Below are 16859 nucleotides of genomic sequence, written 5' to 3' on the forward strand. Positions count from 1 at the left end.
GGAATGGCCTAGTCAAAGCCCAGACCTCAATCCAATTGAGAATCTGTGGTATGACTTGAAAATTGCTGGACACCAGCGGAACCCATCCAACTTGAAAGAGCTGGAGCAGTTTTGCCTTGAAGAATGGGCAAAAATCCCAGTGGCTAGATGTGCCAAGCTAATAGAGACATACCCCAAGAGACTTGCAGCTGTAATTGTTGCAAAAGGTGGCTCTACAATGTATTGCCTTTGGGGGGTGAATAGTTATGCACACTCAAGTTTTCAGTATTTTCATCTTATTTCTTGTTTGTTTCTCAAGAAAAATGATTTTGCATCTTCAAAGTGGTAGGCATGTTGAGTAAATCAAATGATACAAACCCCCCAAAAATATATTTTATTTCCAGGTTGTAAGGCAACGAAATAGGAAAAATGCAAAGGGGTGAATAATTTCGCAACCCACTGTAACTAGGAACCAACAAGAGATAAATAATGAATCAAAATGTTTTTGTTTGAGGGTGCATTCCTCCAAGTTGTTCTGCGACCCCACTTTGAGAAGAGGCTTTTTCAAAGAATTCAGGCCAGTATCCATTGAAGCACATCAGAAAGCATCCCAGGAGTAACCTTTCTTTGGAGAGGAGGAACTGGAAGTCTATTAAAGGGTACAGAGCTTAAAAGCACCGGGCCTATAGTACACAGCCTCGATCACCACTACATACATCTCAGTACCAATAAAATGCTTTCTATGACTTACATACACCATTCCATACTTTGCTATGTACTTACTTATGTGTGTGTGTGTGTCTGCAAGTTTGTGTGTGTATATATTGAGAGGGACCAGAGTATGTGAGCGGAGCGGAGCTGGAGTGGAGCAAAGACCGGAGCGTGCCCAATTTGACTGGAGGATGGAGCGAGATTCCCAATGGCTGGAGCGTCCGCCTTCTCACCCACTTCCAATTTCACTCCAGTAGTAGTATTTCTCTAGTAGCGCTCACTTCACAAGCTCAGGGCATGCCCGCCCCAGCATGCAATTGTAGTCTACTTGTGTACTGCTATTGCCCCTTGCTTACGCTTCTGTCATGGAGTTCGCTAAATATCAAGCTAAGTGAAATCCATGGGCACTTGGTTCATTCAGAGCTACTGTTATGGTCTCATTAAAACTAGCACGGCTTTATAAGTTATACAGTAATGAAGAAGTCTGAAGAAGCCTTCTGCCTTGTGCCTGCCACCCTGCACACAATTATATGGTCATCCAGCTGAAAGTGTTCACTCACCTATGTCACCTATATTGGAGCTTTATCTGGCCTATCAGACCACACTACTAGTTGATGAACAGAGATTCACATAGGAAACTAAAAGAGTGTTAGAGCAAGACACGAGTCAATTCCAAAACAACTTTGAGTTTATTGAGAAATTATCGAATCTACATTCTGATCTTTAGAAAATCTAGAAAATACAAAAAAGTATCAATTTCAAAAGGATTGAGAGTGCCCTATTATCAGGAATCACCTCAAATCTATAGTTCTGAGTTACAGTGGTAGCATTACGTCACACAAGCAGCACACATCCGAATCACAGCATCATTCCCATTCCAACGACTGCAGAGACCAGACCCGCCCCCCCCTTACACAATCAATGAGGGGAGAGGATGCAGAGTGATACAGAGAACACATGGGCTATTATTTCACATGAAGGAGAATTACTGGAGCGTCTCATCTCAGCCATGAGAGAGAGGGAGAACAGAGGGCATACAGTAGAACATATTTTATTCATCTCACTGGTAAGTGCAGTCACAGTGAAGGGAGGCTGCAGGTCTACTACTCTAGACTAGAGGTTTTATACTGAGAGACAGAGACTGGCCGTCACATTAACAACAATCCCAGTCCTCTCTACTGTATGGACCATCTCTAAGACAGCACTAATAGTCTATAACTGTCAATAACTGTCAATAGCAACATTGCGATGAGGGCAGCTGAATACACAGCTTTCATGTAGAACCCTGATCCACCTCTCTTCTCAGACATAGCATATGGTCGCAGTAAAAAGTTAGTGCTTATTGATACTGTAATAGAACGAGCGAAGACAGTCAGGTCTCTTTGGAGAGGATACACACGCACACACTTCCAAGCCCACACACACACACGTCCAAGCACACACACACTTACACTCACACTTACACTCACATGCACACGCACACACACACTTACACTCACACTTACACGCACACGCACACGCGCACACACACACACACGCACGCACGCACGCACACACACACACACACACACACACACACACACACACACACACACACACACACACACACACACACACACACACACACACACACACACACACACACACACACACACACACACACACACACACACACAACACACACACACACTTCCACAGCACGCACGCATGCACTCACACACACACATGCACACGCACTCACACACACACAAACTTCAAAACACACACACACACACACACATACATACATTAACACACACACACCGGTCTACTCCTTCTCTCTGAAAGCCGTTGTTTTGTTGTTGCTGCCCCCTACTGTTCTATTATAGTAATGGTAATGGAGGCAATGTTATGAGCTGTTATGTGACCAAAAATAACGTTTTTTTAAATCACACACAACCATATAAACACACATGCACACACACACACACACACACACACACACACACACACACACACACACACACACACACACACACACACACACACACACACACACACACACACACACACACACACACACACACACACACACACACACAGGTCTACTCCTTCTCTCTGAAAGCCGTTACTTTGCTGTTGCTGCCCCCTACTGTTCTATTATAGTAATGGCAATGGAGGCAATGTTATGCGCTGTTATGAGACCACAAATAAAGTTTTTTCTTTGGCACATTTTTCAGATGTGGTATATTTTCATAACTCTGACTACAAAACTCTAAACTGAAAACAAATGTATTGCCCCTATCTTATGTTCAGAATCTTTGATTGTGCAAAAAAAACATGAATTCATTCACCATTTTATCCAATAGCAAAAAAACACAACATACACATTTCAAAACTGTTCTTTTTGAAGTGCTGAAAAGAAAGAATAGTACATGGTAATATCATTTTCCATACAGTATTTGACTATTTATTTGATATAATTTCTATCCAATGGCAAATTGTGAGCATGTTGAGAAATACTGTTTGACAGTCTAACAGTTTCATAATCCTTATATAGTACACAATTAGGACAAATCATCAGAAATAGGAGTATTGTAAAGCAGTTGGCTACTGTAAAATCGTAGCACGGTAAAGTATGCCAAATCACTATTTTTTTAATTGACTTGTCAACTGATAAGGTATCTCCTGTCTTTCTGCTTGAAATGTATCTGCATACAGTGTATCAATGGAATTCAGATGAGTGGAATATATTGTTATATACAACCCATGTATTTCAACAGTGCACAGTACACTATAATTCCAAATAGTAGCACAAGCACAAAGACTATTTCCACACTGGCTGATGGAGAATGATGATAGAGTATTTACAGACACATCCATATATGATTTGTTTTTACCTTCCAACATAAATTGATGTCAAATTCATACATTTATGAGATACAAATGTAGAAATGTACAGTGTTCAGTAGTTTTAGAACTATATATGTTAACAAGGCACTACATCATTTTGGTTCAGTAGTTATCAGTTTTGAGCAATTTAATTAAATGATAGTTAATTGTGTTGTTAACACATTACAAGAATATCATATCAAAAGTAAAGTGAATATTGCATTTTGAAAAGCAGATACTTAGATTGAATATGTATTCAAATTGAATGAGTGATTTGGTGCAATGAACAAGTGGGAATCAGTTGGTTGTACTCAGTCAATTGAAAATGTGTTTAGTTTTAAAACATGAGCCATGCTTAGAGTAGTGAAAATGTACCACATACTTGTGAAAATTGCACAAGTGAGTGAAAAAAACTCCAATATGGTTCCATGCTGCAGATAAAAAGGCAATAAAAAGGAATTAAATTACAACGTGCAATATATGTACACATGTATTTTTTGAGAGCATACATTTCAAAACAGGCACGTTCTGTATTTTCTGTCATTTAATTCATTAGACATAAATTGTGAAAAAAATTGAACACAATAATCACAGTAGTCAGTTTTTCCATTGCTTTGTAGTGTACACCTGGCCAGGAACCACAAACTGTACAATACTTGTGTAAAATGTGCTACATGTGTCACATTAATCCGTGTTGGTATAACCTAGGGAGTACTTGATAATATAGGTTGTGACATACAGTATACAGCAGACTGTATACTTACAGTGTGAGTGTAGATGTATGTAGATTTAGATTTAGAATTAGTTTGGATGATATTAGTCTTAATGACAGGGCTTGGCGTCTATGACAGGCTCACAGCGGTCCACCACGGCCTGGATCTCTCCGATCTGAACCGCATTGTACACCCCAGAGATAGAGGTCCACTGGGCCTCTCCGTTGCCATATGTACGGCTCAGCCTGGCTGTGAAGGGAACGTCTGCGGTGAACTTGCGGCCTTCCATGTACACGTTACAGGAGTGGTTGGGTGTTATGTTGAGCTCCACAGACACAGAGTGGCTGGGGGCTTCCACCATAGTGGTGCCCCTGTTGAACTGTAGGGTCTTCTCCACACTGAACTCCACCCTCCCGGAGCCAGTCAGGGGGTATCTTGGCTGTGATGCCGGTGGTGATGCCCAGAATGGTGGTTCGTCCGATGTTCCAGGTGCTCTTCACCTCTGACGTTTTGGAGATGGTCACCGTCTTCACCACCATCTGGCACTCGTTGTTGGTGATAACGGAAATGCGCATGGCCTCGGGGGGGGTAGTGGAATATTTCCACCTCATCAATGCTGTACTTGACGTAGGAGATGTGCTGGCTGTAGCCGTCCCTGTTGATGGTCAGGACCTGGTAGCTCTTGTACCAGCACTCATCACCCTCCCAGGGCAGGAAGAAGGCCTCGAACTGAGGGACCACCTCCCCAAGCCATACTTGTTCTTCTCCATGTAGATGCCCACTCCGGGGCACGTTCTGACTGAGTCTTTGGGCACCGAGCCAGGTGAGTCCTCTTTTCACTCCACATATTTAATGTGGTCCCTGTTGGTCAGGATCTGGAACGTAGTACTCTCTGTCACCGTAGGGGTATTGGCAGTAAGGCCCCTTGTGTAGAACCCTACTTCGCAGTTATATTTGCAGATGTAGTCTGTGCGTTCGGTGTAGCTGTTGTAGATGCCCACAGCTACAGTGAGGAGAGAACCATTCCAGCTCAGCCACTGCAAGTTGAGCTATATAAACATTTTTTTTACATTTATTTAACTAGGCAAGTCAGTTAAGAACAAATTCTTATTTTCAATGACAGCCTAGGAACAGTGGGTCAACGGCCTTGTTTAGGGGCAGAACAACTGACTTTGACCTTGACAGCTCGGGATTTCGATCTAGCAACCTTTCAGTTCCTGGTCCAACACTCTAACTACTAGGCTACCTGCCACCCTCTGACATTGTCCCTGAACATGAATGGAGCAGGCTTCTGTTCGTCTTCAAACTCACGAGGGGTCATTGGGGCCTGGACTGGACCTATACTGTTCAGTGGGGGGGACCCTACCTTCCAGTACTGGGTTCAAGAGGGACACTAGAAGACAGAATAAAACAGTGTCACAATATGCACCTACTTTTGTTGCGTTGAAACAACTTGCATTGAATGACCTTTTGAATGTTTTCTGTTTTCCTTTCTAAGAGGTCAAAAGCAGGGATTGACTGAATTAAAGGAGTATATCAAATTAGAGAAGTATACAAATGTAGTTTAATTTACCCTTCCGTCTCAGGGAGCTCTTCCTCACTACAGTATGTCCCGGAGGCTGCGTGGAGGGGGGTCTGCAGCCTGGGCACAGGACTGTCCCAGGTGCAGCATTGAGACGACCACCAAGACCGGCAGCTTCATCTGAGAAAGACCAGGGAAAGGAGGAATATTAGGAAACATTCAAGGACAATAGTTATAACTATAATGTTACACAAATTTACATTAACTCAACATGACATTGCTGTCAAATTCCCATTCCTTATTGTTTCTGCCAGTTTTGATGTAGGCTCCATTGAACAGCAACACACTGTATAATTTCAAATAGTGAAATAGTGCCCAAAATGCACACACCCTCACAGTGTCCCCCCAGGGAGCAGTGAACATGTTGATTCTCCAGGCTTATATAGCTCCTTTATGACACTCATAAATGACAACACTCACTCTAACTCTCTCAGGGCTGTCATGGACTGGCATGGTAGAAGAAAGAGGAGAAATGTGGAGGTGTCACTTTCTCTTCTTTTCATTTGTATTATTGTTTCATTATTATAATCATCTGAAATGTAAGCCAGTCTTTCTCTCTCTCTTTTATGCGTTCTTTCTTTCTCTCTCTGTCTCTCTCTCTCTCTCTCTCTCTCTCTCTCTCTCTCTCTCTCTCTCTCTCTCTCTCTCTCTCTCTCTCTCTCTCTCTCTCTCTCTCTCTCTCTCTCTCTCTCTCTCTCTCTCTCTCTCTCTCTCTCTCTCTCTCTCTCTGTCTCTCTCTCTCTCTCTCTCTCTCTCTCTCTCTCTCTCTCTCTCTCTCTCTCTCTCGCTGTCTCTCTCCCTGTCTCTGTCTCTCTCTCTCTCTCGCTGTCTCTCTCCCTCTGTCTCTGTCTCTCTCTCTCTCTGTCTCCTCTGTCTCTGTCTCTCTCCCTCTGTCTCTCTCTGTCTCTGTCTCTCTCTCTCTCTCTCCCTCTGTCTCTCTCTCTCTCTCTCTCTCTCTGTCTCTCCCTCTGTCTCTGTCTCTCTCTCTCTCTCTCTCTCGCCCTTGACAGTCAACATCCCACTATGACAATCTACACGATGACAAAATAATCCACATTGGACATAGTTCAGAAGCTTCTTGTTGTTGTGCACTTTTCTTGTTGTTGTGCATCCCATCATCTTACCAGTAGGGAAGAACAGATATATTGAAGATAAGATGAGGATTATTAACCTGATTAAGTTAACAGAGATAAAAAAGGTTCTAGAACTGTGCAGACTGTCCTGAAATATCAGACAGCCTTATCTCAGCCTTATCTCAGTGACCTCCAGTCCTGTGAAATGACACACAGACACAGCACAAACATGTCCTTTCCATCATTTGATTAGGAAGCACTATTTAGTTGTGAGCATAATAGCATGATTTCTTTCAATAAATCTTTATTGTCCCAGAAGAGCAGTTCATGTGTAATTGATATAAATGTGTCGACAAGTGCGGTGATAATGAATGATCAAAGACATATTCTATCAATGTAAAGGCCTTTACACTGTCTGTCCTATTTTATTATCTGCAGAGGAACATTGAGTCTTTTCAATCTACCATGATAATGGAATTGATAATAGCTATCTGTTCAAGGACTTATAGAGATGGCCTTGACCCTTGTGATCATCAGTAGGTTTTACCAATCAGAGCAATTCCACGTTTTTGGCCTTCATCCGGACAGGGTCAACATTATTATCTCTGTGTTGCTGCGAGGTAATAGTTATTGTGATAATGGCGATAGTCTCTGAAATAATCGATAACGGAGGACTCTAAATGATATTACCACTGGGTTCTTATTCTTTGCTTACCAAGAACAACCTCACTTGCATCACAATACCAAAGCCATTCTTATGCAATGTGATTTTGTTCTTAGATATTGTACGTGATTCCTGGTAGATCCTGTCCAGTGATATAAAAGCTCATATTGACTGCTGTAATGGGGTAGAAAGGTATCCTCTCAAGCATTACTTACACAACCACTGCAAGAGCACCAAAACGACCTAGTCAAATTATTATTATCATCATCATTGGCGATCACTCGAGTCGAGTGTGACTGTCCTCAATGAGGTCTTCTATTTGTGGGTCTTCAGGTGGCTGTAGAAGCCGATCCGGCAGCCACATATGTTGGTGTAGTGTGGGTAGGGGTGAGTGGTGGTTGGGCCTTTTTGGTGTTGTCTCTCCTTGCGTAGCTGCCCCTTGTCCTTTGTGGCACGTTGGAGACCTGTTTTGTGTTGACCAGCTCCCTCTTGAATGTTTTTTTCTCTAGTTGTATCTGTTTAGTGCAGTGTCCTTCACTTTACTTTTTGAATCACTAAACAATAAGCACTGTACACCAAAAGTAATGGGGTGGAAGCAGCAGCAGAGGACTCTTATATAGTAAGAGTACTAGACCAATGGGCATGGGGCCACTCACTGTAGCACTGGCTACTTTATTGGGGGCAATTATCCTGCAGGAAGGTTTAAAACGTAGCAAGGGGCTGCAGATCATGCCACTGGAGGAGGAACCTGTCAAGGTAACACAGCTTCTTTACATCAACCTATGTGTATAACATCTTCTATTACTGTTTGCTCTGTGCTGAATACTAATATCAGGATTTACTGTATTGTACATCTGGAACATAAAACAATCAATGCCATTTCAAATGTTGGATTTGTTTACTAAGCTGGAGAGGCAGTTTTGTTGTGATTTCAGAAGCCAATTCTCTTTAGTAAATAGGCAAGACCTACAAATGAGCATCTTAATGTATTCAGTCCATCAGCAATATACTGAAGCACTGGGTAGCACTCTGCTAATGTCATCTGAGATAGGTAATGTGACTGTGGTGTGTGTGTGTGTGTGTGTGTGTGTGTGTGTGTGTGTGTGTGTGTGTGTGTGTGTGTGTGTGTGTGTGTGTGTGTGTGTGTGTGTGTGTGTGTGTGTGTGTGTGTGTGTGTGTGTGTGTGTGTGTGTGCACGTGTGCACGCTTGTTGCTAGATGAGGCTGACTTTCCTGGTCATCCTGGTCATCCTGGCAGTGCTGCAACTCTGCAGCCCAGTCTTCCTCTCTGACCCCCTGCTCTACACCTCTCAGCTGGAGGAGGGGCAGGATGCACCAAGCAGTGAGTCTGATTATATTACACCAGAGGCGGCTGGGGGGAGGAGCTATAAGAGGACAGGCTCAGTTTAATGGCTGGAATGGAATATGTGGAACGGTATCAAACATTTGGAAACTACACATGTTAGACTCTGTTCCATTAATTCCATTCCAGGCATTACAATGAGCTTGTCCTGCTATAGCTCCTCCCACCACTCTCCCCTGTATTACAGCCTATTACACAAACACGTTGATCAAAAACTTTCAATTGGGTCTCAAGAGTGTAAACATTTTGTCTGAATATTCTCTACCAAACTAAAGAATTGTATTTATTTGATTTATTTCACCTTTTATTTTATCAGGGAGTCATACTGAGACCAAAGTCTATTTTACAGATGAGCTCTGAATTACATCAATTACAGAAAATACACACATCAATATAAATACAAAATGCATCAATATAAATACAAAATGCATCAATATAAATACAAAATGCATCAATATAAATACAAAATGCATCAATATAAATACAAAATGCATCAATATAAATACAAAATGCATCAATATAAATACAAAATGCATCAATATAAATACAAAATGCATCAATATAAATACAAAAGAGGCACCAAAACATCACATTTAAGAACATGTTGAAGATTGTTCCACAAATAAGCTGCAAGAAAACTAATAACTGATTTATCTAACTCAGTAGAGACCAAAGACATTTCCAGAGTTAACCATCCCGGGTGTGGTAACTCGTATGTCTAAAGATTAGTAAAGATGTTCTGTAGAGTGGGACTTTTTGTAAAAGGGCTTTATAAATGAAAACATAGCAATGTATCAACCTACGTGACATCAAAGAGGACCAACCAACTTTCTGGTAGAGAATACAGTGATGACAACTAAAATTGCCACTGGTAATAAAGCTCAGTGGGCTATGCTAAACTGCATCTAATGGCTTTAATAAAGTGGCAGTTGCGCTCAAATAGATAATGTTGCCATAGTCTAGGACCAATAGGAATGTCGACCGAATAATCTGCTTTCTACTATTTAGCGAGAGGCAGGACCTTTTTCTCTAGAAGCCCCATTTTTATTCTCAGCTTCTTAACTAACTCATCAATAATGAGTGAATGAATCCAAATACGTTAGATTTCAAATACAGAAAAGATACTCCATTGCAACCTATGACCTTTGCTTTCTGTACCTCATCACAGAGCCCTGGCTCAACCCTCTGCTGGAAGATGTGGTCCCTGAGCTGGACATCCACAGTCCATCCACACTGACAGAGACCTCAGATCTAGAGCCCCAGTTCCCCACTTCCCTGTTTATGTATGGGGAGAACGCCAACCTTAAATGGGTTCAATGGGAAGGGTCCCTCCCTAATGGTGCTGTGGGCATCTACAACGGTTACACCGAACGACATGACTACATCTGCAAAGTCAACTGCGAAGCTGGCTTCTATACCGCAAGCAAAGGCAGTTTCTGCCAGTACCCCTACGCTGAAGAGGAGCATTCATCCTCTAAGTTCGAAGTCCTGGTCAATGTGGACAACTTTGAGTTTGTGGAGTGGATCGAGGAGGAATACGGTGCTGTCCCCCAACATGCTGTCAAGACCTGCCAAGGTGTTGAGATATACGTCGGCAAGAACAAATACGGTCTGGGAAAGGTTGTGACCCAACATAAAGCCTTCTTCCTGCCTTGGGAGGGTGATGAGTACTGGTACAAGAGATACCAGGTCCTGGCCATCAACAGGGACACCTACAGCCAGCACATCTCTCACGTGGAGTACGCCATCGACCAGATCGAGTTGTTCAACCACCCTCCTGAGGCCATGCAGTTTGTCAGGGTCACCAACCTGGAGTGCAGCAGTGTGGAGAAGAAGGTCTTGCTGGAGAAGACCAGCAGTGTGGAGAAGACCTGGGACATCGGCAGGGAGAGCCGCAACAGCTCCACCACCATGACGGCCAAGGTGCCCATTATCAGCCCAGGCACCGTGGACTTCACCAAGGAGCAGACGGTGAGCTTCTCAGAGGGAACCACCATGATGGAGTCTATCAGCCACTCCATCTCTGTGGTGCTGCTGGTCCCTCCCAACCACTCCTGTGCCGTGCAGATGGAGGGCAGGAAGATGACCGCCGACATCCCCTTCACGGGTAGGCTGAGCCGCACCTACCATAACGGAGACACCCACTGGACCACCATCACAGGGACTTATGATGGTGTGAAAGTGGGGGAGATCAATGCTGTGGTGGAGAGATGCCAGCCTGTCCCTGATGCCATACCCTGCTACCCCGTTGAGACAGACCCCTGAGACAGAAGAACTCTAGATGTGAGAACTCCAATGTGCACGTGGTCTATCCCTCCAGAGACAACCTGAACAAATTATAACCCTTGTGTCACAATACCTTGTCATCAATAAACTGATGTAACTTCTACACCTGCATTGCTTGCTGTTTGGGGTTTAGGCTGGGTTTCTGTACAGCACTTTGAGATATCAGCTGATGTACGAAGGTCTATATAAATAAATTTGATTTGATTTGATTTGATTTGAACTTCATATTCAGATAAAAGAGCCAGTCAATTTGGTTTTGTGATCAAGAAAAGCATTTTCCAGACAAAAAATATGATTTTGGTGCAACATTTTGTTGAACTTTTTTTGATTTACCTCATGTAGGCATCATCATCATCATCATCATCATCATCATCATCATCATCATCATTTGTTTCAATGGCCTAGAAGTTATATATATATAATTCCAGTACATAAAATTACACAAGGCTGAAAGGTTAAAAAAAATCACTATTACACTGTGCATTTTCCTTGAGCGTGTAGGCGTGTATTACGTGCATGTATAAACCTCCTAGCTAGGTGGCGATACGCTTAAAAAGACCAGACGTCGGTCACAATGAACCCTCTCACTTTTCTGGCCACCAGTCTCTTTGACTAATGTCGAAGTTGCATGGCAGGTCTAGTTCAGTAAAATATTTACTATTTTCCAACGTTTCTTATTTTGTTTTCACAATTGTATTAATAAATCCAAAGCTATACACATTTCAAATAGGTTTGTTTATAACTGAAGTGAAATGTCAGGAGTACATTATTTAATCGGAGATGTTGAAGGTCTATTAACACAACAATGAAGGTATGGAGATTCAAGTGTTTATGACGTTCCCTTTTTTGCACTCATGAGACACGTCACTGTTGCTGGTAAACTTTGGTATTGTGTGTCACAGTTGTTCAAGACGCTGTTGAACTTTGTTACAATGAGACGACTTTTATCGAAACTGATAAACCGAGCGTTGCTGACTGAACCCTTTGCACCAATAATGGACATTGGAGCAGGAGTCCACACAAATGCTCGTCGGAGGCTGGTAAGTGAAATATTCAGGAAAGACATGTCTTCTGGTCTAGTGCACTGCAACCACTTGTCTTGCTCACATAGTTTGATATGTAGTAATCGTAGGCCTACTACTCGTTACAATGTTGCTGTTGGCATAGCAACCCATCACTGCAATATAATAACGTAACAATGCTCGTAACGTTGTAGGCGACAATGTAGTACCACAGCAGACAGTGTGTCAGTAGGTCGCATCAGATGCTGTACATGATGTTCACATTAGCCTACAGTTTGCAAACATCGCATTATTAACTGTTTATAAATATTTGCTAAAATTATTATTACAATGTATCTAAATGGAAATGACATGTAGTGGCTTCCCTAGTCAAAATATGTACTAGTATTTCTTAATCTGATGCAGCACTCCATCACTCTCCTTCTTGGTCAAATAGCCCTTACACAGCCTGGAGGTGGGTTTTGGGTCATTGTCCTGTTGAAAAACAAATGATAGGATGGCATATCACTGCAGAATGCTGTGGTAACCATGCTGGATAAGTGTGCCTTGAATTCTAAATAAATCACAGACAGTGTCACCAGTAAAGTACCATCACACCTCCTCCTCCATGCTTCACAGTGGGAACCACACATGCAGACAATACATTCACCTACTCTGTGTCTCACAAAGACACAGAGGTTGGAACCAAAAATCTCAGATTTGGACAAATCAGACCACCAGATTAATGTCCATTGCTCGTGTTTCTTGGCCCAAGCAAGTCTCTTCTTATTATTTGTGTCATTTAGTAGTAGTTTCTTTGCAGCAATTCAACCATGAAGGCCTGATTCACGTAGTCTCCTTTGAAATCCTGATAATTAATTGCACCCATATAGTGTCCCAGGTCTAGATCCTGATTAGAGAGGAACTATTTTTTTTAAAGCATTGGAACTGGCTTCGAGGTCCAGAGTTGAGTTTGAGAAAACTGGTCTATATTTTGTCATGACGAGACTAGTTAAATCCCTGAGTGATTTTCTTTTTCTTCTACCAGGGTGTATTGGGTTGGCCAAAGAAACAGAACACTGTTTCTATTGTAAAGTAAATAGATCATGTCAATGCCATTATGACATCCTTTTTGGTCCCCAGGCAAAGCCTATAAAAGCGTGGGTCACTCATTGGATATAACAATAAACCTGGCCAGATGCAGACAATCCACCTCTCACCCAGTCCACAGGAGGTGTAGAACCACTCTGGCTGTGGCGCGCTGTAGGTGAGTTGGCAAGAGGAGACGTTAGGTACCTTAACCCAACTCGGTCCACTATCAGCTGTGTAGTGCTAGGGAAAAAAACAAAACATGCACCCAGGGGGGGCCCCAGGACTGAGTTTGGGAAACCCTGCCTTAGCCTACTAGGTATCACTACCTTTATATTTAACTAGGCAAGTTAGTTAAGAACAAATTCTTATTTACAATGACGGCCTAGGAACAGTGGGTTAACTGCCTTGTTCAGGGGCAGAACGACAGATTTTTACCTTGTCAGCTCGTGCATTCAATCTAGTAACCTTTCGGTTACTGGCCCAACGCTCTAACCACTAGGCTACCTGTCGCCCCTGTGTGAAAAAGTAATTGCCCCCTTACACTCAATAACTGGTTGTGCCACCTTCAGCTGCAGGTCAGGGCTCTGTGCAGACCAGTCAAGTTCTTCCACACAGATCTCAACAAACCATTTCTGTATGGACCTCGCTTTGTGCACGGGGGCATTGTCATGCTGAAACAGAAAAGGGCCTTCCCCAAACTGTTACCACAAAGTTGGAAGCACAGAATTATCTAGAATGTCGTTCATTGTATGCTGTAGCATTAAGATTTCCCTTCACTGGAACTAAGGGGCCTAGCCCGAACCATGAAAAACAGCCCCAGACCATTATTCCTCCTCCACCAAACTTTACAGTTGGCACTATGCATTTTTACACACTACACGCTTTAGCACTCGGCAGTCCTGTTCTGTGAGCTTGTGTGGCTACTACTTCGCTGCTGAACAGCTGTAGCTCCTACACATTTCCACTTCACAATAACAGCACTTACAGTTGACAGGAGCAGCTCCAGCAGGGCAGAAATTTGTTGAACTGACGTGCCAGGTGGCATCCTATGACTGTGCCACAATGAGTCACTGAGCTCTTCAGTAAGTCCATTCTACTGCCAATGTTTGTCTATGGTGATTGCATGGCTGTGTGCTCGATTTTATACACCTGTCCACATACTTTTGTATATATAGTGTATTTGACAGCCTCAACTCTTCTGGGAAGGCATTCCTCTAGATGTTGGAACATTGCTGCAGGGACCTGCTTCCATTCAGCCACAAGAGCATTAGCACTGATATTGGGCAATTAGGCCTGGCTCGCAGTCGGCCTTCAGATCTTGCTATCGCACAGCAATCGGTACTGGAGTGCCAAGTCTAGGTCCAAGAGGCTTCTAAACAGCTTCTACCCCCAAGCCATAAGACTCCTGAACAGCTAATCAAATGGCTATTTGCATTGCCCCCCACGCTGCTGCTACTCTATTACTATCTATGCATAGCCACTTTAATAACTCTACCTACATGTACATAATTACCTCGACACCGGTGCCCCCGCACATTGGCACATTGACTCTGTACCGGTATACCCTGTATATAGGATTTTTTATTATTGTTAGTTAATACCCTCATATCAGGTCAAATGTGTGGCTAAATGTACACAAATCAGTCCATTCTTGTGGGAGGAGATCACTGCACTCTCCAGTGGCGTTTAGAGAAATATAATATGCAAAGATGGAAAATAAGTATTTCTTGTCCTTGTGCAGATTGTGGGACTGGGCAACCCTGGAATGAACGGTTGGCGCCACAGTGTGGGCATGGCTGTGCTGGAAGCACTTGCTGCCCGGCTGAGGTTAGCTGAAAGCTGGCATGGCGATAGGCACGTTTCCGGTGAGGTCATCGTATCTGACATCCAAGACCACGACTACTGATGAACATAAACGGTGTATCCGTGGCCAAAGCAGGTGAAGATTCTTGTGTCTTCTTGATGTCTTTTGACATTTTATGAATTTTCAGTTTTGACTGTCAGAGGAATTATGACAAAAGTGAGCTATTCCTACTGTAAATGAATTGTTCATGATATTGTTTTGTTTTCATGACCTTGGATGAAACGGTCAAATACAGCATCAAGCCTGAGCACATCCTCCTGGTTCATGACGACTTGGACAAGCCCCTTGGGAAGCTTGCTATGAAACAAGGAGGGAGCGCCAGGTGAGTTGATTCCCTGCCAGTTATCGGCATTACTAATGATGCTATCTGACAACGTGATCCTCACAACTTTGTGCTCCTTCTATATGTTGTTGATTGACAGGGGTCACAATGGTGTGCGGTCCTGGGTTGAGTGTCTGCAGACAGATGTAAGTAGACTTCCACACAGACAAATACTCTCCCTTCCCACATTAGGAGGAATTGAGTGAAGAGAGATGACGTTTCCCTTTGACAAATTTGGGGAAAGTGTTATACAGTCCAGAGCAATGTCATGTTTGTCAAAGGGGGGAGGGGGGTGAGAGCAGGGTAAAAATACACATTTATTTCTCAGGGTAAAAATACACATTTATCTCTCAAGATAGAATAGTACTTTTCTATCCTGTGCCCTCCAGGTGATGCCCAGACTCCGTGTTGGGATTGGCAGACCATCGGGTGAAACATTAGTGAACTGGCATGTTCTGGGGCGCTTCTCTCAGGAGGAGCAGAAGATTCTCAGCGGGGTTCTAGAGCAGAGTGTGGACATTCTCCTCTCCCAGATCACTGACGATGATGTGCAGTCCCCACTGTTGCCACCAGGAGGCAGACCGGCATTACAGACGGGGAAACGGAGAGTTTGCTCAATTTCTCCAGCAAAGGACACAACCTGCCAGACATGAGACCGACCAGAGACTTTGACAGAGCCAGTGAAGCTATGACGGCACTCTGGGATAGTAGCTTTGCTGCTGCTACTAAAACAAATCTGCCAATTACAGAAACATGAAAGTGTGAACATGTTTTTATTTATTGGGACTTTATTTATTATCTGGTTTGGGATGTATGTGAAATGAATACAAAGTAAGCACACTGCATTTCAAAGACCAAAAGTGTAGGTATGCATAAGATAATCATTGCATATCTCCTAGAATAGTATGCATTCTTTGTTTTTTTGGCCTAATCTACAATTATGTAAAAGGTCCAAGGAGTGACCAAGACATGATATAAGAATGATTAAACAATAAAACCATGATACCAATAGCATTGAGAAAAAAATTAACTAGTGAATGAACTGAGGTATTACCAGTGGGTTTCCTGATAACAGAACCTGCTCCACTCGTGTTGTAGCCACTCTTGAAAGCTTCCAAGTGTCTCACATCTTTTAAGCTCATTCTCTTTGCTGTATTTACTGGTTCAACATATTGATTCCATCCTTTAATTCTCAGCCTATAACCATGCTTCATCAACGAGTGTTTTTAATGAGAAGTAGCAATTGGTCAAGAAGTGTAGCATTCTCACCACAGTGAATATCGGAGCTCACAAAAACTGAGAAAAGAGCATATAAAAAGTAGGTAAAGACACAGTGAGA

The 16859-nt window shown here is 42.9% G+C and overlaps 1 protein-coding gene and 1 pseudogene across 1 annotated transcript; both read left to right on the top strand.

Moving 5' to 3' along the window:
- The first annotated feature begins 8300 nt into the window (after positions 1-8300).
- Positions 8301-11344, top strand: LOC118393021 (natterin-3-like). Its single transcript, XM_052461368.1, has 3 exons — positions 8301-8349; positions 8811-8934; positions 10124-11344. The coding sequence occupies exons 1-3, from the start codon at positions 8323-8325 to the stop codon at positions 11218-11220; spliced, it is 1248 nt and encodes a 415-aa protein (XP_052317328.1). The 5' UTR covers positions 8301-8322; the 3' UTR covers positions 11221-11344.
- A 225-nt stretch (positions 11345-11569) lies between these two features.
- On the top strand, positions 11570-16531 carry LOC118393022 (probable peptidyl-tRNA hydrolase; annotated as a pseudogene).
- The last annotated feature ends 328 nt before the right edge of the window (positions 16532-16859 follow it).

The sequence above is a fragment of the Oncorhynchus keta genome, chromosome 14 (genome assembly GCF_023373465.1).
Source record: "Oncorhynchus keta strain PuntledgeMale-10-30-2019 chromosome 14, Oket_V2, whole genome shotgun sequence".
NCBI lineage: Eukaryota > Metazoa > Chordata > Actinopteri > Salmoniformes > Salmonidae > Oncorhynchus > Oncorhynchus keta.

What these genes read in the sequence shown, in the direction of transcription:
- LOC118393021 (XM_052461368.1), top strand. Translation starts at nt 8,323, where the DNA reads ATGCCACTGGAGGAGGAACCTGTCAAG. An exon ending in TGGAGGAGGAACCTGTCAAG is followed by an intron (nt 8,350 to 8,810) that starts GTAACACAGCTT and finishes GCTTGTTGCTAG; the next exon opens with ATGAGGCTGACTTTCCTGGT. An exon ending in GGGGCAGGATGCACCAAGCA is followed by an intron (nt 8,935 to 10,123) that starts GTGAGTCTGATT and finishes ACCTCATCACAG; the next exon opens with AGCCCTGGCTCAACCCTCTG.